At 45.9% G+C, this 25,216-nt stretch overlaps 1 protein-coding gene across 1 annotated transcript in view; it reads right to left on the bottom strand.

The window, feature by feature from the left end:
* Window positions 1-234: 234 nt before the first annotated feature.
* Window positions 235-25,216, bottom strand: part of LOC148442595 (uncharacterized) — a 69,076-nt gene continuing 44,094 nt past the window's right edge. Inside the window, exon 8 of the mRNA XM_088463776.1 lies at window positions 235-1,372. Within this exon, the coding sequence (XP_088319902.1) occupies window positions 360-1,372 (1,013 nt within the window). The 3' untranslated portion in view covers window positions 235-359. The remainder of the gene's footprint in view (window positions 1,373-25,216) is intronic.

The raw sequence follows: 25,216 nt of genomic DNA, 5'->3' as shown, positions 1-25,216 counted from the left end.
TATGGTCTATTATTAGATGACAGGACACTGTTACCACCTTGGTCACTGTTCCTCGTGTCTTCCTACACCCTTTTATACCATTTGGGTTATCCAATTCCAAAAACTACTGTACACACACTGCAGTCACTTTTCTTTCAAAATAGATAAAAGCAAGAAATGTAACAGCAGAATACAAGGAGGACAGTAATACAAACTATGACCATTCATGAAAGACATGTCAGTGAAGCGCCCAAGTCAGAAGAAATACTATTTAATAAGATTTGTTTTTTTAAATATCCTTTTGTAAACACTGTTTCTCTAGTGTAAATAAAGGATGGTCTAATGAGACCTGATTTCTGGTGATCAGGACATGAGAGTAGCTAATCTGTGTGACATCTTTTATGTGAAACAAGATATGATTTCCGCGTAAAACTTTTCCCACACTCAGAGCATGGAAATGGTTTCTCGCCTGTGTGACTTTTCTCATGTCTAACAAGATGTGATTTCTTAGTAAAACATTTTCCACACTCAGAACATGGATATGGTTTCTCACCTGTGTGACTTCTCTGATGTATAACAAGAGATGATTTCTCTATAAAACATTTCCCACACTCAGAACATGGAAATGGTTTCTCACCTGTGTGACTTCTCTGATGTGTAACAAGATCTGATTTCCATGTAAAACATTTCCCACACTCAGAACATGAAATAAGCTGTACACCTGTGTGATGTCTATGATGTCTAACAAGACCTGATTCCCATGTAAAACATTTCCCACACTCAGAACATGGAAATGGTTTCTCACCTGTGTGACTTCTCTGATGTGTAACAAGATCTGATTTCTGTGTAAAACATTTCCCACACTCAGGACATGGAAATGGCTTCTCACCTGTGTGACTTCTCTGATGTCTAATAAGATCTGATTTCCATGTAAAACATTTCCCACACTCAGAACATGGAAATGGTTTCTCACCTGCGTGACTTCTCTGATGTGTAACAAGAGATGATTTTATTATAAAACATTTCCCACACTCAGAGCATGAAAATGGTTTCTCACCTGTGTGACTTCTTTGATGTGTAACAAGCTGTGATTTCTGTGTAAAACATTTCCCACACTCAGAACATGGAAATGGTTTCTCACCTGTGTGACTTCTCTGATGTCTAACACGTTCTGATTTCTGTGTAAAACATTTCCCACACTCAGGGCATGGAAATGGTTTCTCACCTGTGTGACTTCTCTGATGTCTAACAAGATCTGATTTTTGTGTAAAACATTTCCCACATTCAGAACATGGAAATGGTTTCTCACCTGTGTGACTTCTCTGATGTCTAACAAGAGCTGATTTCTGTGTAAAACATTTTCCACACTCAGAACATGGAAATGATTTCTCACCTGCCTTAGCTGTCTGATGGGTAATAAGCTTTGTGTTCTGTGTAAAACATTTGGCATCTTTAGAAGAGGGAAATACTTTATCTACTCTAAGAGATGTAATAGATGTACCAAGAGAACATTCCTCATTATAAGCAGGATCAGGTGATACATCTGCAATGTGAGGTACTGGATGTATAATTGGGGTAATGGGGTTTCCTCCCCGAGAATCGTCTTTGATGTTGTTATTTTCTATTTCACAATCTGGAGATAAAACTGGATTTTTCTTTGAGATATTCCTGCTGTTACATCCATCTGCTGGGAATAAAATATATGAATGTACCATAAATATAATTATCCATAAAGACTTATCAAAGGTCCTTATATCACCATCAAACGGATAAACTTACGATTCTCTAAGGTACAATGTAAAACTCATCACCTGACATGTTACGATCTGTTATGTATAGAGGTGGGATTACAGCTTTATTGTAATCATATGTCCTGGTTACTCTGCAACATGCAATGATAATACAGCGCAGTGACTGCGCTGAGCTTAAGAAATTGTGGGACCTATTCCACTGTCTCTGGGTCCCATCATATATCATGGGACAATGCTGGGTGCAGATAGCAGTTGAGGTAGAGAGGATTAAGGGAAAGCAGTAGTTGGGGTAGAGCAGGAGGTAGAGGCAGGGGAAATTGGGGGTAGAGGGGTAAGGGCAGGCAGGGAGGGGGTAAGTGCAGACAGCAGTTGGGACAGTGCTGAGGGCAAGGATGGAGCTAGGAGCAGACGGGTGGGGGGGTAAGGGTAGGTGGGGCAAGGAGGGGGTTACGGACATGCAGTACTTGGGACAGTGCTGTGGAGGTAAATAGCAGCTGGGGCAAGGATGAGGTTAGGGGCAGGCAGTACTGGGAGCTAGGGAGGGGACAAGAGTACATAGTAGCTGGGGCAGGACTAGGTTGCAAGGAAGGGCTTAGATTGAGTGTAGAGAGGGGGTAAGGATAGATAGCAGCTGGAGCAGTACAGGGGAGGTAGGGGGTAAGGATAGAGAGCAGCTGGGGCAAGCAGGTGCTTAGGGACAGTCAGTACTGGGGGTAGGGAAGAGGTAAGAGTACTTAGTAGCTGGGGTAAAAAGGTGGTTAAGCACAGACAGTACTATGGGCAATGCTACATTAGTAATAATACTGCTGACTGATCCTCCCAGGATATACCAAGCCCAGGTAATAATGTATCTAAGGCTGCAGCGCTGCACTGCAGGCACAGGGAACACACACACTACTGCAGGGGGAGACACTTCTACACATCCCTACCACAGAGTTTCACAGCCTACATACACCTAACCCTCTCCCCGGGCAGTTGCCGGCCAGGGGAGTGTAGGCAGGCATGGGGTGTCATGCTGGCTCGCTGCCCGTACACAGAGCATTACATGGGGCAGTGACAGAGCAGAGCTCATCTATGCGGAGGAGGAGGGTGGCTGCACTGCACTGGGTGAGTGGGTCCAGTCTGCGGCACTAGGTACATGGTGCTGATTGCGGCTGCCGGGGTCAATGCGCCCTGTAGAGGATGCAGAGGCCCTGCTGAGGACTGACCTGGAGGGCACTCAGCAGATTGACGCACTGCACTGGTGGGCTGGGAGGGAGACACTGCAGGCTGCGATTGGCTGAGGAGACTAAGGCAGTGATTGGCTGGGGAAACAAGTAGCGAGCAACCAAGTGCTCTGTGCTTTCCATGTTACAATAGTGTGTGGTTAGGCCGAGAGCTTCTTGTGACAGATACGTATAAATATCAGGAGAATCCTTCATATCACTTTGTAGATATTAAACACAGTTAATAACTAAAATCATAGAACTATTGCTCAATGAATGTTTATCAATTTATTGGAATTTGAAGTCAATCATAAAATATCAAGACGACCACAAGATGTTCCAGGTGTTTGGAAAGTCCCGAGATCATCATGCCAACCATTGAGAACCAAGATTGTACTAGAATTAATTTTAATCATAATGACGGGAATTCCCATATTGTAGGCAGAACCCCACTTGGGTTACATTGGCCTCTCTATAGTAGCATTACCTTTAACCACTAATACTTTCTCCACATTTATATTGCTAATAAATCACTCTTATATTCTAACAAGACATTGTGGACATCAATTCTTCCTAAGAGTCACCTTATCAATGTATGAGATTTTCTTTGTGTGTTGGGTGCTGGGCTATAGTAGTAAATGATCACACAGTGGAGAAGAGATCATCCCAAAATAGGATCTTATTCTTACCAGCATATCTGTATATCTGCATATGGATATAACTGTAAGAATCACAAAACCTTGCCTGATTAATTACAATTCTATAGGTTTTACCAATATATAAACTTTATGTTTATACTAACCTGTACAATATATACAAAAATAACACACAAAACACACCACCACATCGATCACACAGACTATAACAATGGGGTACCTGGACTAGATGGCAATCTACTATTCATCAATTAGGTCCGTTATCCCATGTAAAGATTTATAAACACAATGTTTATATATTGGTTAAAACCTATAGAATTGGCACAGACTGTTCCCCATAGAGATATACCCTCCTGTTTCTGTTCCTTTTGAATCATTGTCTTACTTCTGGGAGCACCTCTAATACTATCTAAAGATAATTAGGGTAGGAGTGGGAGTTTTTGCCCTTTTACTTATTGGTGATCTTGTGCTGGGACCAACCCTTCCCCCTTCATTTGCACTAATTACTTACAGCTCTGGTGAGTGGCCCTCCTTACTGTTTTTAACAGCTTGGCCGTTATAGCGGGGCGCCACACCCTGTCCGTTTTATTTTTTACTTGGTGAAATGAGCCCTGCGTATTTTGCGAGTGCCGGTTTGTGCCCTGCACTTCCCCCGAAGCAAGCCAACACGTAGGCTGGGAGCAGGCAGGCCGTGCACCATTCGAACAAGGGAGAAGTCTTTGGCAATTCTACTCATTAACGCTGGCGCAGGCCGTTGACCCTCAAAAGATGGAGACCCCTGGCACAGGGAGAGACAGGAGGGCTGGGCTCCACAGACTGGTGTGCGGCCTCCAGAGGTATCTGGGAAGCAAGTGCTGTCCTGTCCCTATGTCTGTCATTGGGTGTATATTTCCTACTGCCTCCAGATCAGTACAGCCACCCCTTCAGGATCCAGCCTCCATACTCTGTCATCCGGTCCAAGCAGACTGGCTCCGGGGACCTCAGGTAGGATGTAGCAGGGGCCGAGGCTGCAGAGGCCAACAGCAGAAAAGCTGGGCACTTCAGCAGCAGGTTGCTGGCACTTGGCTCTGCCTCCTACCAACAGTACCATCCTCTTCTGCAGATGACTCAATCTTCCTCCTTCTTCCACTCTGTCTCCATCTGCTTCCCCTCCCCCCCTTATCTCTGCCACCTCCTACTGCTCCTTGCTTCCTTTTCCCAGCTTTCAAGGACTAGATCTAGGTTTAGATTCCTGATAAACCAGCAGCAGTTGCATGGCATGGCCGGGGTGACCCACTACTACCACCAGCTCCAGAGCTCACCTCTTCCACATCTTATCTCCTCTGCCCTGAGTGGGCCAGGTATGGACAGAAATGACAGTAGCCCCCCAGAGGGAGTATGGTAACCTCACAGCCCTCCATTAGAAACAAAAAGAGTAACAAGCAATGAGAACCATCACATACTGTCCCAGCAGGAAGTGGTGGATGTTATTTCTCCCATGAGAAATATCACTGAAAAAGTGTCTGACAAGTTTAATGTGTACACAAAGTTTATACAGTCACTGCTGCATACTGTCATTACATAGGACATTAGTGACCGGCCTTACTATAACTCCAAATCATGGCTGCCACTGTATACATGAGATCATGGAAGGTTGCGAGGGAATAAAGTAACATAACAAGAAGGCGCTCATAGTGTAGTAAACAAAACACCAATTGATGGCTGTAAAATAGGTAGTGTATGTATATGCTTATCTGAGTAAGGTTTCACTCATGGGTGATGGGAATCAGGATAACGTCATCCACTTGGGCACTTTTTTAACCACTTTTAATGATCTATAAATCTGGAATAAAGCCCAGCACCAAGCACACAGAGAAGACTCATGGTGTAGAAATTTGGAATTCTACATATGAAAATATAGGATTCAAATCAATATAATTCACCCAAATCCTACAGAAGGAGGGGTCCAACAGCTGCAGACTGCACTTGAGTAAGTAGAAGTTCCCGGTAGCAGTGGTCGTAACTGGCTGAGGGAGCCTTTGGAAGATGAATAGAAACCACCAACGCGTTTCATTTGAAAATGAAAACTTCCTCAGGGATCATATAGAAAATTCTAAATGACTACACCATGAGTCTGATCTGTTTGCATAGTGCTGGGCTGTATTCCAGATATGGAGACCATTAAAAGTGGTTAAAAAGGTCTCCTAGGAAAGGACTTTATCTTGATTCCATTACACTTGAGTGGAACCATACTCAGACAAGCTTTTCCATATTTTCTAAAAGTGCGCATAATACCTTTTTTACTACCATCAATTGTTTTTTTATTTTATACTCTATAAATTCCTTCTTGTCTTATTACTCTCTCTATCTCTCTCTCTCTCTATATATATACACACACTTATCGATTGGTTAATGAGGATATTTAGATGTAACAATTTACCCTCACAAGTTATTCCTCAGATGAAACTGCACGGGAACTACTATACGCGTCAGCATGAAACATCTAGTGAGTTAGATCATACACTCAGCTACTGACTTATCTTAGACCACTGACTCATCGCAGTGGTCTGTGAGGAAAACCAGTTTACAGAAGTGTGGTGAGGATTCACGTATTCGTACTTGATATATACTACTATCTGACATTTGTTCTATTGTCTAGTATGAGTAATATATTACATTGAAGTAGGGGTGAGCGGTTTCGGTTTTACCCGGATCTTTTTATTGGCTGTCGCCGAACATGTGTTTTGGATAGCGAATAAAATCGAGCCAAATTTGCGGTAAAGTGGCGATAAGAACCGAGTAAAACAGAGTAAAACCGAACCCGCTCACCCCTACATTGAAGACAGACTACATGCAGTCATGGTCTGATTGCACTTTCCATGTCTCATAAATTGTGGATGGTTCTGCAGTAACACCTCTAATTAGATTTACAAATTAACACACTGCTCATTAACAGAGGAAGGTGTAGGATACGAGATTGGTGTAGTGACTGAGCAAGGAGAATATGTGATTCTTTTCTGCAATAAGTGATTATTACTCACCTGTGCTGATATCTGCAGGGATTTCCTCCTCCTTACACTGCTGATCACCCCTCGCATACATTTCTTCTTCTCCCTCTATATCTTCTGCCTTCATATCAGTCACATACGTCTCTTCTTCTCCCTCTGTATCTTCTGCCTTCAGATCAGTCACATACGTCTCTTCTTCTCCTTCTATATCTTCTGCCTTATTATCAGTCACAAACGTCTCTTCTTTTCCCTCTATATTGTCTGCCTTAATTTCAATGAGGTCTTCATCCTAAAGTATCCACAAAACAACAAAATAACGCTTTAATAATGTCTGAGTAAATTATATCAGAATAAATATTATAATAGTACAATATCAACATGTAAGACAATCAATTATATGCAGGTCAATTAATGAAAAGTCACTTTGGTATTTCAATCTTCGGGAAGAGCCTATATTACCTGATATTCCTGAGGGATCCTGTGATTAACCGCTGTACAATCATGTGAATAAAGAGGATGGGGACATCTCTCTGGGGTATTTCTGTTACTAGGTCCATCTGTAGGAGATACACAGTGACTCAGTACATTGTATATATGTGATCATCAGGTGTGAACAGTAACCTAACCAAATATACTGGCTAGGGAAAGCTCTCTAGGTATGACTCCCTATGCTGCATTTACCAAGTATATAAGGAGGCATCTCATGAATGTTGCAATAAACAGGTTGGAACAATAGGAAATGTCAAAGCACTTTATATCAGGGGATAAATATATATCATTAATGTTCCATTTTAAGATATTCCCAAAAGATATGGTACAATGTATCTTTAAGGGTCCCCACATGTCCACAAGATAGCAAGACAGCAAAGTGTAGAATGAATACCATCACCATTAGCAGACATATATACCCACACTGATTAATTCAAGTTCCACCCCTAAAACGCAAAGGATATTGGGACGTCATATACTACTAAACCACAACTAAATGGAACACAAACACTAACAGCTAAATGCCTTATAAGGCTCACAACATAAGTCAGCGCTCACCTGCTGAGACATATATAGCTTATATGCAACAAGCACATCTCTCAAAAAAGTGATAAAACAGCATAACCGTGACTCGCGGATACCGGAAGTGACGTGCGTTCCACCTCCATGGAATCAAGTCTACACCCGGAAGTGACAATGGACACGTGATACAAGCAGATGCAGGCGTCTTAAGGAAAGATGTTTATTGCTCAAATGTCTTGAAAAAGACAATTCCCCTCGCTGAAGGTGCTTGGGGAAATCACAGCATATAAGATGATACAGAAGTACAATCCTTATTGATGTTCCAGAGGCTGTATACTCAGGGCTCACAGGACATCCATTTACACAGTACTAACACAGGGAGAAGCCCGCCCTTTGTACCTTAACCAATCAAGCTAACTACATGTGCTGTTCATGCATACAGTTAACATTTAGCCCTTGTCAACCTGGCTACAGGAGCATCGAATCTGGGCGGGACTTCCAAAACCTTGGTGTCCTCGTCCGCAAAAGGATAAGAGTATTTATACCTTCTGGGAACCTGAAATTTCTTACCTAGTTTCAAACCTCCCCCCCCCCATATCATAAAAATGTGAAAAGGCTGGAAAAGGGGAATAACTGCTTCTGTTTCCTGAATATTACGTGTCAGTTTATCTGCATCTATTAGTTTACAGACACCAACACTGGGAGATTCGTCATCCCCTTATCACTTCCCAATGTATCTACCCAATCATCCTCTTTTTTTTGCGGACCTACTGGAACAGAATCCCCAGGAGAAGCAGCGGAAGCTTGCTGTGACCTCTTCCTAACAACTGCCAATGCAGAGGATGACAGAATCCTATCCATAGATGCCGACTTCTTAGAAAGGCACATCCCCTTATTACGGGCCCATACTGGCTCTGTGGAAGGATCAGACAGAAGCTGAGGGACCCTCTAGCCACAGTGTCAGGACTGCGACTATTTCAGTACATAGAGATAAACTACATTTGCCAAAGTTTCATTGTGGTCGTTGGAGGAGCTATCCTGCTTGCTGGCGTTCTCCACATACAGGGGATAGAGAGTTAAAGTGATCATCTGTTTCATAGGTGTTATCAGGTTGTGGGATTTCTAGATTGGTCATTATTTCAAACCTGATTCCATTTGGGTCACATGTTCTGAACTTCCTATGAATCACAGACCTCTAGTATAAAGCCTGTTACTAACTGTGTCTCAGTGTCTGTGCAACGTTACTTTCAGGTCTTTCTTGGACTCCTACCAGATCCCCGCTGTGCCTGTGGTTTGCTGTGGATTTTGCTATATTTCTGCCCGTGTTCCGGTTAAACTCCATTATTTATTCTGCCTGTTGTCTTCTACTTCCGTGGACATTGGACTTACCTTTGTTACAGTTGTCAACTGCACAGTTACAGTTATCGTCGCCAGACCCTTAGTACATCTCGGGGCTCAACCCCGCTCCGGATCCTCATCACGCTGCAGGGCTCAACCCTGTCCCGTATCTTCACTTCATCACAGGGCTCAACCCTGCTCCGACCTTCACTACATTGCAGGGCTCAACCCTGTTCTGGATCTTCATTGCATCACAGGGCTCAACCCTGCTCCGACCTTCACTACACTGTGGAGCTCAACCCTGTCTCGGATCTTCACTACGTCTCAGGGTTCAACCCTGTTTTGGATCTTCACTACACTGCAGGGCTCAACTCTGCTCTGGATTTCCATCACGCTACAGGGCCCAAACCTAGTAAAGGTCCTCTATGCCATCCTGAGGTTTTAGCCTCATATTGGACTCGGGGTTTACCTACCACATTAGTTCTTGTGCGTCAAAGACTTTACTTGCATATAGGGGTTTACTCCTATATTCAGTACTGCATATTTGAACTACTGTGTTGTTGAGACTTTATGTGAAAGGTTGCTATAATATTTTGTCTGTGAATAAATTCTATTTATGTTTAATCCGTGCTGCTGAGATTTCATGAAAAAGGTCATTCCTAAAACCACCTCAGTTTATAGTGCCCAGTAGGCCTGATTCTTTCCAGGAGTCTCAAGTGTCGGCAGCCGTGACACACAGGAGAAGAATCACTCATCTCCAACTGCCGAGTCACACGCCTAGTAAGTTCTACAATGGCCTGAGCCATGGACTTAGCCCATTCCAGGATCACCATCAAAATTCCTGATGGCCAGTCCAAGGCCTCTGTCTCACAGACTGCGCAGAGGGCTCCTGGCTCAGTGAGACCCTTGGAAAATGTTATTACACATTTGGAGCAAGCATAATAGAATTCAGAAGAGCTAAACTTTGCCTTGGAAGCCGTTTCTAGTAATGCCCAGCCTTATAATTACCAAGACTTAGATGTATGCCAAACACTACTTAAAAGCAACATGTTCCTATGCCTAACATCGCGGGGTTACCAAATAACAGTCATAGTATGCAATTCCCACACAATAACCTTCATCAAGGCTTTAATCCATCCAACACACATTCCCCCACTGCTCTGCCAGCAGCCCTCCAGCAGGTCCCGAAGCCTCTGGACACTTGCAGCCTCGGTCCTGCTGAAGCCCGCGAAGTAACACCTGGGTGCAAAGCTAATTAGCAGAGCGTCAGAATAAGCGCCAGCCAGTCACGGAGCCCCTTTCAGTTGGCACCGTTTACAGGGGAGGGTGCAGAGGAGCGTCGCAGCCCAGCGCTACTCCAATAATAGGCTGTGACTGCACACTGACTCCAGAGCTCTGATCAGGTACGGTCTCCTGCTTTTTTGCTCAGGCAGGGCCCTGGACACTTAGACAGTGATGCAGCTACCCCCCATTTAGGAGCGTAGTTAACAGAGCAGGTAGGCAAATAAACCCTGCTCTAGTGCCCTGAGCCCTCCAAACAGGGACTTAAGCGCTGACAAAACATTGATAAAATAAAACACATAATTCTAGCTATAAACAAGCCTTACTCCTAAGGCACACACACAAAAAAAAACACAGGTTAGATCAAGAAGGGAGGGGTAATACAGAGGCTGAGGGCAGAGCCTAACACATTACCTCTTTAGTGCCTATACTCCTGTGCCAGCCTACTAACCCGTAGTAAAGACTACAGTGTAACCTAGATAGGATGTAAGAGGAATAATAAGGGCTGATGGCTCCTGATGTATTAGATAATAGGGGCTGATGGCTCCTGATGTATTAGATAATAGGGGCTGATGGCTCCTGATGTATTAGATAATAGGGGCTGATGGCTCCTGATGTAGTAGATAATAGGGGCTGAGGGCTCCTGATGTATTAGATAATAGGGGCTGAGGGCTCCTGATGTATTAGATAATAGGGGCTGATGGCTCCTGATGTATTAGATAATAGGGGCTGATGGCTCCTGATGTATAAGATAATAGGGGCTGATGGCTCCTGATGTATTAGATAATAGGGGCTGATGGCTCCTGATGTATTAGATAATAGGGGCTGATGGCTCCTGATGTATTAGATAATAGGGGCTGATGGCTCCTGATGTAGTAGATAATAGGGGCTGAGGGCTCCTGATGTATTAGATAATAGGGGCTGAGGGCTCCTGATGTATTAGATAATAGGGGCTGATGGCTCCTGATGTATAAGATAATAGGGGCTGATGGCTCCTGATGTATTAGATAATAGGGGCTGATGGCTCCTGATGTATGAGATACACCAGAGAGTGTGGGAGGAGACTGGTCAGATCTCTGGGCTGGTAACACACAGTGACATGATGTGAGGGGGAGAGCAGGAGTATAATAGGGCTGATGGTTCCTGATGTATGAGATACACCAGAGAGTGTGGGGAGGAGACTGGTCAGATCTCTGGGCTGGTAACACACAGTGACATGATGTGAGGAGGAGAGCAGGAGAATAATAGGGACTGATGGCTCCTCATGTAGGAGATACACCAGAGAGTGTGGGGAGGAGACTGGTGAGATCTCTGGGCTGGTAACGCACAGTGACATGATGTGAGGAGGAGAGCAGGAGTATAATAGGGACTGATGGCTCCTGACTCCCCCAATGGACAGATACATTTCCCTCATTAGTATGTACTGACAGAGGAGGGTGCAGGATAAGAGATTGCTGTAGTGACTGAACTAGGAGAATGTGTCACTTATGTAAAAAGTGTTTATTACTCACCTGTGCTGATATCTGTAGGGATTTCCTCCTTCTTACATTGAGCCCTCGTCACATACATCTCTTCTTCTCCCTCTATATCTTCTTCCTTTATATCAGTCATATCTTTACCCAATATGGCCCACAAGAAATACAATGCCACTTAAATACCAATAAATGATATTAGACATTAGTAAAAGAGAAGAATATCAGCGTGGAAGACTAACTATAGCTGCTCTATAGGCCATATAGTAAATGTGGAATTACATTTGTTACAGGAGAGGTCTGAAAGTCTCCACTATAAGTATACTGTGGAATGGAATTGGTATGTTATACCGACGAAATACCGACAGGGTAAGTTTAAAGGCTATCCTTAACCCCCCCAACCCTCCCTTAGGGATGCCTAACCCTAACCTCCCCACAGGGGTGCCTAAACACCTAACCCCCCCTTCCCGCACCCTAAACCTAACCCTCCCGGCTGTGTGCATAACCCTAACCTCCCACCGGGGGTGCCTGACCCTAACCCCCCCCCCTTTCCCCTAGCCTAACCCTCCCAGGGTGGGGTGCCTAACCCAAAGTCACCCTGGGAGACCGTGAAACCTAACACCTCCCCCCCCCCCGCGCATGGCTATCAGCTCCCGACGCCCGGCTTGCCTATAATCGGTATGCCGAGTGTCAGGATTTCGGCGTGGGACTAATGATAGGAGTCAGTATTTAGACACCTATCATTAGTCCCATGCTGGGATTTCTGTCGGGAAGCCGGTGGACGGCATTTCGACTTCCTGCTTCCTGACTACATACCCTATGTCCTCACAGACACTGGCAACCCCATACAAGGAGGAAGTGTCATATAAACTTTTAATCATACTGTGTATATCCCCATCCTGTCACATCTTCCATCCAACTCCCAACTCTATCAGCATGTGCTGGGAGCTGTGTTATTACCCTTCATATATCACTGTACAGTCCCCTCTCCCCTATATAATACCACATATCAGTGTGTGCTGGGAGCTGTGTTATTCCCCCTCATATATCACTGTACAGTCCCCTCTCCCCTATATAATAATAATAACACATATGAGTGTGTGCTGGGAGCTGTGTTATTCCATCTCATATATCACTGTACAGTCCCTTCTCCCCTATATAATAATACCACATATCAGTGTGTGCTGGGAGCTGTTATTCCCCCTCATATATCACTGTACAGCCCCCTCCCCCTATATAATAATAATACCACATATCAGTGTGTGCTGGGAGCTGTGTTATTCCCCTTCATATATCACTGTACAGCCCCCTCCCCCTATATAATAATAATACCACATATCAGTGTGTGCTGGGAGCTGTGTTATTCCCCCTCATATATCACTGTACGGTCCCCTCTCCCCTATATAATAATAATACCACATATCAGTGTGTGCTGGGAGCTGTGTTATTCCCCCTCATATATCCCTGTACGGTCCCCTCTCCCCTATATAATAATAATACCACATATCAGTGTGTGCTGGGAGCTGTGTTATTCCCCCTCATATATCACTGTACGGTCCCCTCTCCCCTATATAATAATAATACCACATATCAGTGTGTGCTGGGAGCTGTGTTATTCCCCCTCATATATCACTGTACAGTCCCCTCTCCCCTATATAATAATAATACCTTATATCAGTGTGTGCTTGGAGCTGTTATTCCCCTCATATATCACTGTACAATCCCCTCCCCTATACTGTATAATAATAATACACATATCAGTGTGTGCTGGGAGATGTTATTCCCCCCTCATATCACTGTACAGTCCCCTCCCCCCTATTTAATAATAATACCACATATCAGTGTGTGCTGGGAGATGTTATTCCCCCCTCATATCACTGTATGGTCCTCTTTTCATTATATAATAACAGCCCACCACCACATAGTGTGCAAAACCAGAAATGTATATACAAATATGAAAAAAATATATAGAAGTGGTAAACAATTAGATATATTGAGATTGAGATAGATATATATATATATATATATATATATATATATATATATATATATAGTTGGAGGGGGATATATGTATGTGTATATATAGGGGTGTAGATATATGGGGGACAGGGCAGGGATATGTGGGGTGGAGGGGATATATATATATATTATAGGTATATGAGAGTAGGGGATATATATAGGGGTGTAGATATACAGAGGACAGGTGATATATGTATAGGGGTGTAGATATGTGGCAGGCAGGGGTGTAGGGGGATATATGTATGTATGTATATATATATATAGGGGGGTGTATATTGGGGCAGGGGGTGTATGGGGTGGGAGAGGGTATATATATATTTATATTGGGGTGTAGGTATATGGGGGACAGGGGTGTGGGGGGAAATAAATATATACACACGCATGTATAGGGGTGTATGGGGATATATATGTAAAGATGGTGTAGCTGTAAGGGGCGGGGGGAGGTATATGAGGGCACCAGGCAGGGTGTAGGTACATGGAGTGTAGTGGGTGGGAGGGGGTCTATGGGAGGCACTGGGCAATGGGTTAGGTATATGAGGTAGGAGTAGGTATATATGAGGTATATGGGGTGTTGGAGGAGGTATATGAGGTAAGAGGAGGTATATATGGGATGTAGGTATATATGAGGTAGGAGAAGGTATATAGGGGGTATATGGGAAGAGGTTTATATGGGGTGGGAGGAGGTATGTATGGGGTGGGAGGTCTATATGGGGTAGGAGGAGGTCTATATGAGGTATATAGGGTAGGAGGCGGTATATATGAGGTATATGGGCTAGGAGGAGGTATATATGAGGTATATGGGGTAGGAGGAGGTATATATATGAGGTATATGGGCTAGGAGGAGGTATATATGGAGGTACAGGCCGGGGTACGGAGTATGGAAGCACCGGGCAGCCGCCACTCACCTCAACCCCTCCCCTCAGTGTCAGGCAGCGGCCTCTCCCTCCCCCCTCAGCACACACAGGGCACCGGCAGCGCGGAGACACCGGCACCAGGAAGTAGGGGAGGAACTGGCAGCTGCCAGGAAGAGTAATGGCGGCCGCGGCCAGTATCAGGAAGTGACGGAGGCCGCAGTGGGGCAGGAGAGAGAAGAACGCGGACGGGATAATAGGAGGAGGAGACCCGGCCTGAGCTGCTGCTGCTGCCCCCGTCATACATGTATGTGTGTATGTGTTATATTATGTGGGCTCTGTGTGACACATGTATAAGCTGGGGGCCTGTGTGTGACACATGTATGAGCTGGGGGCCTGTGTGTGACACATGTATAAGCTGGGGGCCTGTGTGTGACACATGTATGAGCTGGGGGCCTGTGTGTGACACATGTATGAGCTGGGGGCCTGTGTGTGACACATGTATAAGCTGTGGGCTCTGTGTAACACATGTATGAGCTGGGGGCCTGTGTGTGACATGTATGAGCTGGGGGCCTGTGTGTGACACATGTATAAGCTGTGGGTAGTGTGTGACACATGTATGAGCTGGGGGCTGTGTGTGACACATGTATGACCTGTAGACATGTAACACTGTAGCAGCAGCAGCTGCTCCTCCCTAGAAGCCGGTGTTGGGCGCATGCGCTGGTCCCGGCAGTGGCCACACCCATTGCGGATCTGTTACTAGAGGTTACCTAGCGCTACACACACGCAGCGATTTAAATGAACGATAACAATATCGTTCATAACGTTACCTTTGAAATCTTTCATTTTCAGGCCCCCACTAACGTCCAGTGATATCGTCCATGGGCCGTGCATGCTGGCCAGCCTGCTAGATATTGAGCACATTACTAAGTCTCTATAGTCGTTGGGGAGTTGGTGGTATGTGATCGATATCGATCATCCAGCACATGACCTGCAGCGGCTGAGCCCTCATACATGTCCATGACTCGGGTATTGGCGGGTTGTTGTGTTATTGGATGACGTGATGCCTACAGGGGCAGAGGACGACTGGAGCCAAGGGGTAGGTGAGTATGGATTTATATTACAGGTAACACTATGGTTTCTACTGGACAAGGGGACACGATCTACACCAGGGACAAGGTGAGTATGTGTGATTGTGTGCAATAGACGTGTACTGTTACTGTGTGTGAGTCTTGGCTTTATTTTAATATTTCTTTTCCAGGTGAACTAAATGTACCTGCGGGCCCTTAATGCCCAGCATGCTGGTACTTGTGGTTCTCCTAGTACAACCATGCGGGGGAGGCTTGCTGGGCCTTCTAGTTCTACTGTAAAAACAATAATAATATTTTTCATACAATCAACCTGGCACCCACTGCCCAAGTGTGCTGAGGATCGCCCCGGGTTATCCGCCCAAGCCTGGAGTGCCCTGGAGAGGGGGAACCCTTTTATTGAGGGGTCCCCACCTCCCCAGGGATCCCCGACCTGGGCTGACGCAGTCAGGTGATCAATGCTTTGGCTAGGGGATCCAGGGAAAGAGTGCCACAGCTGTGCCATTACACCCCAGCTAGAGAGAGTCCGGTAATGGTTGTGGAAAATACAGGGGACCCCTACTCATTTTATCTCCTGTATCTCCACAACCAGGACTTGCTCACTGAGCCCATCGCTGGTTGTTAAAAATACAGGGAACACCTCCGTTTTTTTTTTCCCTGAATTTTTTACAACCAGGACCGGCTCAGAAAAGCCTGGTGCTGGTTGTGCTTTAAGGGGGGACCTCACATCATTTTTTTTTTTATTTAACATTTTACTATTTTTATTTTTTAAACAGAAGCCTTTACGAATCTCACTGATCAGTGCAGGCTTCTGTGTAACTCGCACCTTGTAATGAAAGTCGCATTACAAGGTCCGCGTTTACCAGCAGTGTAACTTGCATGCGAGTCAAGCTGGGACACTCTAACTCGCACCATGTTACATTTTGGGGAGTTAGGAGTAAATGATAGGAGTAAGTAGTGGAAGGACAAACAGGTGAGGGAAGAGGGCCCTGCTCGTGAGAGTAAAGGGATCCATGCAGAAGATATGATCAAGCTGAGACTGCAGTTTAGAGCAGACAGCATAGGTTGTCGGATTTAGAAGCGCTGGAGTGGAGGTGAGATCCTGGCCGAAGTGGCCCGGACAAGTAAGTGTTGCTCTGAGACCGGATAAGGCAAGAGGAGAAACCTCAAGTCAATGAGCCAGAGGTGGGCGAGAGAGCAGAGACAGAGATGGGACCCAGCAGTGCCCAGGAGCTTTGGGGGCCAGGAGACAGATACTTTACACTTCACTATCACCTTTTTTCGTGTGATGCCCTGGGGATCGTCCTTGGCTGGATTCTTTTGGGTTTCCCTGCACCTCGGACGTTAACTCCCATAATGTTAGGGACGCCGGTATAGAGGAGCCTTGACGTTGGCCCGGTGCTTATTCCTATATTTGCAAATGTATGCAACCAATGCCTCTGAATTTCTATTATTATGTAGGATTCAAGAATTTTTGTTGATATTGCTGCAGTGTGCTGGAGGGCAGATCCCTTTTTTTTCTGTAGTTTACGAGACAGATACAGAGGCAGTCGGGATAAGGCCCTACACTCTAGTGTCAGTGGTCTCTCGGGTGGATGCCTGAGGCACTAATCAGAAGGGCGAGTACTGAGCTGAATTGTGGTCTGCAGAACGGATCTGGGAGATTACAGATGAAAGATCCTGGGATCCATAGGAGAATGTGCCAGGCATAATTACAGCACAAAGCTTCAATATGTTTTGAGTGGTCAGAGGACGGTTTATAATGGAGAAGGCTCAGATGATGTCACCAATTGCAGATATATATATACTGCTAAGCTCCTGCCCTCTCAGGGCCTTATTCCTGATCTATTCGCAGAGGACTATGAATCCTGACATACTCAGTATTAGGAGAATACACTGCTCATATTACAGCTGCACAATCTAGTGTAGAGGTGGGCAGTAAGCAACCCTTCAGCTGCTGTTGAACTACACATCCCAGCATGCCCTGCTACAGTTTTAGTATGCCGATAGCAAATTGCAGCAGGGCATGCTGGGATGTGTAGTCCCGGAGCAGCTGGGGGTCCGCCTATTGCCCACCCCTGATCTAGCAAAGAGATATTTTCTGAGATATTTTTTTTTTGGCTAACTTAGCCCAAATCCTCTGTTTCGGCGGCTCCAGTGTTTCTGTGTTTGGTGCCATACATGAAAGCTTCAGGGGTCCCTTTAAAGATCTAGTCACATGACTAAGCCCGGCCAGAGCACACTTCCTCACCAATTACTTACACCTACTGCATGCACGAGACTGGCACCAGAGCAGTGACTGATTGTCGTGTTTGTGCGATACCCAGATGCCGGGTCGGAGGATCGGTGAAATCCAACATGTTGGATTTTACTGATTTTGCCTATCACTATCACTATGATCGTGATTTGCAAATTGATGAAATTGAACATGTATAATTTTACCAATCCTCTAAACGGCATTTCCAATATGATCGCAGGATTGGACAATCAGTCCTTTACTTAGATTGCTGATCCAACATTGTTGGCTCCTGCTGTTTACTGTCCTTGAGCTCCAGTTCCTCGTTCCTGATGTCCTTGTTCCTCAATGTCAGTTCTGCATTCAGCCAGTGATGTCCTCGTGCCTCATACCTGTTTGTCACCTATACATTCTGACAGTGATATCATTGTGCCTCCATGTCATCTGTTCCTGCTGGTCACGTCTGATAATCACCGGAAAGGGAGGAATGGGGGGACTGTGAGCTGCGTGATGTCAGCAGAAGAGTCCATACCTCCTTGCGAGGGTTCCCTGGTGAACACCTGATCCATGTTAGTCTCTGTAGTGAATAGTGTCAAATGGGACTGACTGTATTGGGTCATGGAGATTTTAATGAGTTCCTGACATTAGAACAGTCTGTATTGGGTTTGTGGTTGTACAATATCACTGGCCTGTGAGGTCTCGTATATGGTAAAAGAGAAAGACCACTCGAGTGAGGTATAATAACCCTCAATAGGTATAATTACTAGGGTAGTGACGGAACATGACCGAGCAGCTAGATGAAGTTCCTGCAGAAACTCTGCCCACCGCGGCTTCTATCACCTGTTACACATGATGTCTTCTCTTTAGAAGTTGTCCAGTCATCAGTGTGTTCTCCATACAATAAGCTTCTATGCTGGAGAAATCATTATGAAGTCCTGGGATGGGGGAGGATCGCTCCTGTCCTGACTTCAATAAATCCATGGACACACTTCATTGAATGGGGGGGGGGGGTACAATACTTGTGCTTGTTATCCCCAATCCTGGTACATGCTACTCATTTGAAAGATGAAGTCCCCACGTTCAGTGAATATGCCCCTTAGTAGTGTGGTGATCAGAAGGTATAAGGAATGCAAGAGATGGGGGAATTCTAATGCCCATGTCTCACCCATCCAATAAACACAGTAGGGCCCTTATGTCATGTTGTCTATGTTTCAAAATGGAGTCTCTTAGGCTACATTATTACACATCCTTACATATTTTGTGTGTTTTAGTCAAACTAATACAAATTGAATTAGGTTTTCATAATACAATCTGCACATAGATGTAGAATCCTGGTTTCTCCTGTTTTGGACAGGTGGATAATCCCCGAGCCTGGCACCGGCACACACAGAATACAGGCATGAAGATACACCCGCAGTCACACACAGAGAATATAGGCATGCAGATACACCCGCAGTCACACACAGTATATACGCATGCAGATACACCCGCAGTCACACACAGTATATACGCATGCAGATACACCCGCAGTCACACACGGAATACAGGCCTGCAGATACACCCACAGTCACACACAGTATATAGGCATGCAGATACACCCGCAGTCACACACAGTATATAGGCATGCAGATACACCCGCAGTCACAGACACAGAATATGGGCATGCAGATACCCCCGCAGTCACACACACAGAATATGGGCATGCAGATACACCCGCAGTCACACACAGAATATGGGCATGCAGATACACCCGCAGTCACACACAGCATATGGGTATGCAGATACACCCGCAGTCACACACAGAATATAGGCATGCAGATACACCCGCAGTCACACACACAGAATACAGGCATGCAGATACACCCGCAGTCACACACACAGAATACAGGCATGCAGATACACCCGCAGTCACACACAGAATATAGGCATGCAGATACACCCGCAGTCACACACACAGAATATAGGCATGCAGATACACCCGCAGTCACACACACAGAATATAGGCATGCAGATACACCCGCAGTCACACACACAGAATATAGGCATGCAGATACACCCGCAGTCACACACACAGAATATAGGCATGCAGATACAGCCGCAGTCACACAGAATACAGGCAGGCAGGTACACCCGCAGTCACACACACAGAATACAGGCATGCAGATACACCCGCAGTCACACACACAGAATACAGGCATGCAGATACACCCGCAGTCACACACAGAATATAAGCATGCAGATACACCCGCAGTCATACACACAATATAGGCACGCAGATACACCCGCAGTCACACACACAGAATACAGGCATGCAGATACACCCACAGTCACACAGGATATAGGCATGCAGATAAACCCGCAGTCACACACAGAATATAGGCATGCAGATACAGCCACAGTCACACACACAGGATATGGGCATGCAGATACACCCGCAGTCACACACACAGAATATGGGCATACAGATACACCCGCAGTCACACACAGAATATAGGCATGCAGATACACCCGCAGTCACACCCACAGGATATGAGCATGCAGATACACCCGCAGTCACACACAGAATATAGGCATGCAGATACTGTACACCCGCAGTCACACACACAGACTATGGGCATGCAGATACACCCGCAGTCACACACAGAATATAGGCATGCAGATACACCCGCAGTCACACACACAGAATATAGGCATGCAGATACACCCACAGTCACACACAGAATATAGGCATGCAGATACACCCGCAGTCACACACACAGAATATAGGCATGCAGATACACCCGCAGTCACACACACAGGATATGAGCATACAGATACACCCGCAGTCACACACACAGAATATAGGCATGCAGATACACCCACAGTCACAGACAATATAGTCATGCAGATACAGCTGCAGTCACACACAGAATAAAGGCATGCAGGTACACCCGCAGTCACACACACAGAATATAGGCATGCAGATACACCCGCAGTCACAGACAGAATATAGGCATGCAGATACACCCGCAGTCACACACACAGAATATAGGCATGCAGATACACCCGCAGTCACAGACAGAATATAGGCATGCAGATACACCCGCAGTCACACACACAGAATATAGGCATGCAGATACACCCGCAGTCACAGGCAGAATATAGGCATGCAGATACACCCGCAGTCACACACACAGAATAGGGGCATGCAGATACACCCGCAGTCACACACACACAGAACATAGGCATGCAGATACACCCGCAGTCACACACACAGGATATAGGCATGCAGATACACCCGCAGTCACACACACAGGATATAGGCATGCAGATACACCCGCAGTCACACACACAGGATATAGGCATGCAGATACACCCGCAGTCACACACACAGGATATAGGCATGCAGATACACCCGCAGTCACACACACAGGATATAGGCATGCAGACACACCCGCAGTCACACACAGAATATAGGCATGCAGATACACCCACAGTCACACACAGAGAATACAATCACAGATACAGCTGCAGTCACACACACAGAATATAGGCATGCAGATACACCCGCAGTCACACACACAGTATACAGGCATGCAGATACACCCGCAGTCACACACAATACAGGCATGCAGATACACCCATAGTCACACACAGAATATAGACATGCAGATACACCCGCAGTCACACACAGAATATATGCATGCAGATAAACCCGCAGTCACACACACAGAATATGGGCATGCAGATACACCCGTAGTCACACACACAGAATATGGGCATGCAGATACACCCGTAGTCACACACACAGAATATGGGCATGCAGATACACCCGTAGTCACACACACAGTATATAGGCATGGAGATACACCCGCAGTCACACACAGAATATAGGCATGCAGATACTGTACACCCGCAGTCACACACACAGACTATGGGCATGCAGATACACCCACAGTCACACACAGACTATGGGCATGCAGATACACCCGCAGTCACACACACAGAATATAGGCATGCAGATACACCCGCAGTCACACACAGAATATAGGCATGCAGATACACCCGCAGTCACACACACAGAATATAGGCATGCAGATACACCCGCAGTCACACACACAGGATATGAGCATACAGATACACCCGCAGTCACACACACAGAATATAGGCATGCAGATACACCCGCAGTCACACACACAGGATATAGGCATGCAGATACACCCGCAGTCACACACACAGGATATAGGCATGCAGATTCACCCGCAGTCACACACACAGGATATAGGAATGCAGATACACCCGCAGTCACACACACAGGATATAGGCATGCAGATACACCCGCAGTCACACACAGAATATAGGCATGCAGATACACCCACAGTCACACACAGAGAATACAGGCATACAGATACAGCTGCAGTCACACACACAGAATATAGGCATGCAGATACACCCGCAGTCACAAACACAGTATACAGGCATGCAGATACACCCGCAGTCACACACAATACAGGCATGCAGATACACCCACAGTCACACACAGAATATAGACATGCAGATACACCCGCAGTCACACACAGAATATAGGCATGCAGATAAACCCGCAGTCACACACACAGAATATGGGCATGCAGATACACCCGTAGTCACACACAGAATATAGGCATGCAGATACACCCGCAGTCACACACACAGAATACAGGCATGCCGATACACCCGCAGTCACACACACAGAATATAGGCATGCAGATACACACACAGAATATGGGCATGCAGATACACCCACAGTCACACACAGAATATAGGCATGCATATACAGCCGCAGTCACACACAGAATATAGGTATGCATATACACCCGCAGTCACACACACAGAATATGGGCATGCAGATACACCCGCAGTCACACACACAGTATATAGGCATGCAGATACACCCACAGTCACACACAGAATATAGGCATGCAGATACACCCGCAGTCACACACAGAATATAGGCATGGAGATACACCCGCAGTCACACACACAGATTACAGGCATGCCGATACACCCGCAGTCACACACAGAATATGGGCATGCAGATACACCCGCAGTCACACACACAGAATATAGGCATGCAGATACACACACAGAATATGGGCATGCAGATACACCCACAGTCACACACAGAATATAGGCATGCATATACAGCCGCAGTCACACACAGAATATAGGTATACAGATAAACCCGCAGTCACACACACAGAATATAGGCATGCAGATACACCCGCAGTCACACACACAGTATATAGGCATGCAGATTCTCCCGTAGTCACACACAGAATATGGGCATGCAGATACACCCGCAGTCACACACAGAATATAAGCATGCAGATACACCCGCAGTCACACACAGAATATAGGCATGCAGATACACCCGCAGTCACACACACAGAATACAGGCATGCCGATACACCCGCAGTCACACACAGAATATAAGCATGCAGATACACCCGCAGTCACACACACAGAATATAGGCATGCAGATACACACACAGAATATGGGCATGCAGATACACCCACAGTCACAGACAGAATATAAGCATGCAGATACACCCGCAGTCACACACACAGAATATGGGCATGCAGATACACCCACAGTCACACAGAATATAGGCATGCAGATACACCCGCAGTCACACACACACAATATAGGCATGCAGATACACCCGCAGTCACACACACAGTATATAGGCATGCAGATACACCTGTAGTCACACACACAGAATATAGGCATGCAGATACACCCGTAGTCACACACACAGAATATGGGCATGCAGACACACCCGCAGTCACACACAATACAGGCATGCAGATACACCCACAGTCACACACAGAATATAGACATGCAGATACACCCGCAGTCAAACACAGAATATAGGCATGCAGATACACCCGCAGTCACACACACAGAATATGGGCATGCAGATACACCCTCAGTCACACACAGAATATAGGCAGATACACCAGCAGTCACACACAGAATATAGGCATGCAGATACACCCGCAGTCACACACAGAATATAGGCATGCAGATACACCCGTAGTCACACACAGAATACGGGCATGCAGATACACCCGCAGTCACACACACAGAATACGGGCATGCAGATACACCCGCAGTCACACACACAGAATACGGGCATGCAGATACACCCGCAGTCACACACACAGAATACAGGCATGCAGATACACCCGCAGTCACACACACAGAATACAGGCATGCAGATACACCCGCAGTCACACACAGAATATAGGCATGCAGATACACCTGCAGTCACATGCAGATACACCCGTAGTCACACACACAGATTATGGGCATGCAGATACACCCGTAGTCACACACAGAATATGGGCATGCAGATACACCCGCAGTCACACACACAGAATATAGGCATGCAGATACACCCGCAGTCACACACACAGAATATGGGCATGCAGATACACCCGCAGTCACACACACAGTATATAGGCATGCAGATACACCCACATTCACACACAGAATATAGGCATGCAGATACACCCGCAGTCACACACAGAATACAGGCATGCCGATACACCCGCAGTCACACACAGAATATAAGCATGCAGATACACCCGCAGTCACACACACAGAATATAGGCATGCAGATACACCCATAGTCACACACAGAATATAGGCATGCATATACAGCCGCAGTCACACACAGAATATAGGTATGCAGATACACCCGCAGTCACACACACAGAATATAGGCATGCAGATACACCCGCAGTCACACACACAGTATATAGGCATGCAGATACACCCGCAGTCACACACACAGTATATAGGCATGCAGATACACCCGCAGTCACACACACAGTATATAGGCATGCAGATACACCCGGAGTCACACACAGTATATAGGCATGCAGATACACCCACAGTCACACACAGAATATAGGCATGCAGATACACCCGCAGTCACACACACAGAATACAGGCATGCAGATACACCCGCAGTCACACAGAATATAAGCATGCAGATACACCCGCAGTCACACACACAGAATATGGGCATGCAGATACACCCACAGTCACACAGAATATAGGCATGCAGATACACCCGCAGTCACACACACAGAATATAGGCATGCAGATACACCCGCAGTCACACACACAGTATATAGGCATGCAGATACACCCGTAGTCACACACACAGAATATAGGCATGCATATACACCCGTAGTCACACACACAGAATATGGGCATGCAGACACACCCGCAGTCACACACAATACAGGCATGCAGATACACCCACAGTCACACACAGAATATAGACATGCAGATACACCCGCAGTCACA

The sequence above is a fragment of the Taudactylus pleione genome, unplaced genomic scaffold (assembly GCF_031769625.1).
Source record: "Taudactylus pleione unplaced genomic scaffold, aTauple2 ptg001443l, whole genome shotgun sequence".
In the NCBI taxonomy this organism is placed as follows: domain Eukaryota; kingdom Metazoa; phylum Chordata; class Amphibia; order Anura; family Myobatrachidae; genus Taudactylus; species Taudactylus pleione.
This window is presented reverse-complemented; position numbering and strand designations above follow the sequence as displayed.